Genomic DNA, 1,669 nt, shown 5'->3' on the forward strand with positions numbered 1-1,669 from the left:
TGTCTGCTCCTCAGAATGTAAATTAAATTGCTTTTACTGGACAGACTGGTCCATTTTTTAAATCGAGATTATAGTTACCGTCTTTCGAGAAACACCGCCATTACTTGCATCTTTCCCTTGTTTGTAAATAATTTTATTTGCTTTGCTTCCCTGCGGTGGACTTCAGGCGTTTCTAACGACAACTTTGAATCTTATTTTCACTTACCTGATGACAACGACTAAAACGCCCAGGTTTGTTAACCAACGCATCTGAAGGCGTAGAGCTGCAACAACAGAGCGTAGCGCACACTTTTGAGATTTGCGGCGAGATATTGCGTTGAAATCGTAGATTACGCAAGTACATCTATAAGGAGCGCTCTCTTCAATGATGCCTGCTGAAGCTCACCATTTCCTGAAGGCCTTTTTGTTGTAGTCAACGTTGTCAGGATATCTGAATATCTCGACGTTCGATGAGAATCGGCTATAAAATTACGATTGAGGAAACAAGAAAAAGTGTGTCACACGAATCCCAAAATATAAAGGTTTGGGAATATTGCGAAGGCGAAATATTGCGCACTGTAAGTTATTGTTATAGGTAACCATGTGCAACACAGACGGCTGACGAAATTTAGCGTTTTAATTTAGCCGCCCGTTAGAGGAAATATAATTATTGCCAATAAATATGGAAAACATTAAAGTTCCTAAGTGTTCGAGACGTTTTTCATCCCCGAAATGCTGGATTATCCAGAAATAGGCTAAGTGTTTGCTCAGTGTCGTTTTATTTGCGCATTCTCCCTACGTGTCCATCGCAAACCCTACCTGAGTGATCAAGTCACTCTTGGTAACATGAACGGATGAATCGGTTGCGCTGTTCACGCCTCTAAGTGTTCGAGACGCTTTTCATCCCCTAAATGCTGGATCATCCAGAAATAGGCCAAGTGTTTGCTCAGTGTCGTTTTATTGCGCATTCTCCCCACGTGTCGGCCGCAAACCCTACCTGAGAGATCAAATCACTCTTGCTTACATGAACGGATGAATCGGTTGCGCTTTTCACGCCAATGAAATAGGTGTATACAGTTATCATGGACCCCTGCGTTAGCCACACAATTCTCTCATTCCCGTGTAAAAAGGTATTTGGATAAAAATATGCCGCGTCATTTTGCACTACATTAAGTTAGCGTCGTCGTAAGGGTTGTAAAATACGCGGCAAAGCAGGTTCTGCCGGAGTATTTACAATTGAGATTTAACTGATTGCGTACCTTAAAATAAACAGTTGCTACCAATTAAAAGCCGTTACACAATACAACCCAAGACGGATTTGTATCTCTGCTTCTCATTGTCCACACAACTTCTTCTTGACGAAAATGGTCAACGCAGCAGCTCACTAGTTAGTTGCGAGAACCAAAAGCCTAATAATATATCAATGACTTTGAGAACGAACAAAACCCGATGTGGGTTTCCACAAGAATTCGTTGATAAGTATCCTGTTTCGAATTGGATTTGACGCATGCCCTTGAAAAAATGTATTATTAGTGTTTTACTAATTTAAAGAACAATTCATTCGGGAAAGTTCTCACTAGTTAGTTGCGAGAACCAAAGGCCTAATAATATATCACTGACTTTAGGAACGAACAAAACTCGATGTGTGTTTCCACAAGAATTCGTTGATAAGTCATCATCATCATCAACG

At 40.7% G+C, this 1,669-nt stretch overlaps 1 protein-coding gene across 1 annotated transcript; it reads right to left on the minus strand.

Moving 5' to 3' along the window:
• Positions 1 to 205: 205 nt before the first annotated feature.
• T265_15177 (hypothetical protein) lies at positions 206 to 831 on the minus strand (the record flags this gene model as incomplete). Its single annotated transcript, XM_009176936.1, has 2 exons — positions 206 to 343; positions 386 to 831. Coding segments are annotated over 2 exons (141 nt in total), but the record flags the coding sequence as incomplete, so codon positions are not given.
• Positions 832 to 1,669: the final 838 nt, after the last annotated feature.

The sequence above is a fragment of the Opisthorchis viverrini genome, assembly GCF_000715545.1.
Source record: "Opisthorchis viverrini unplaced genomic scaffold opera_v5_380, whole genome shotgun sequence".
Taxonomy (NCBI): domain Eukaryota; kingdom Metazoa; phylum Platyhelminthes; class Trematoda; order Opisthorchiida; family Opisthorchiidae; genus Opisthorchis; species Opisthorchis viverrini.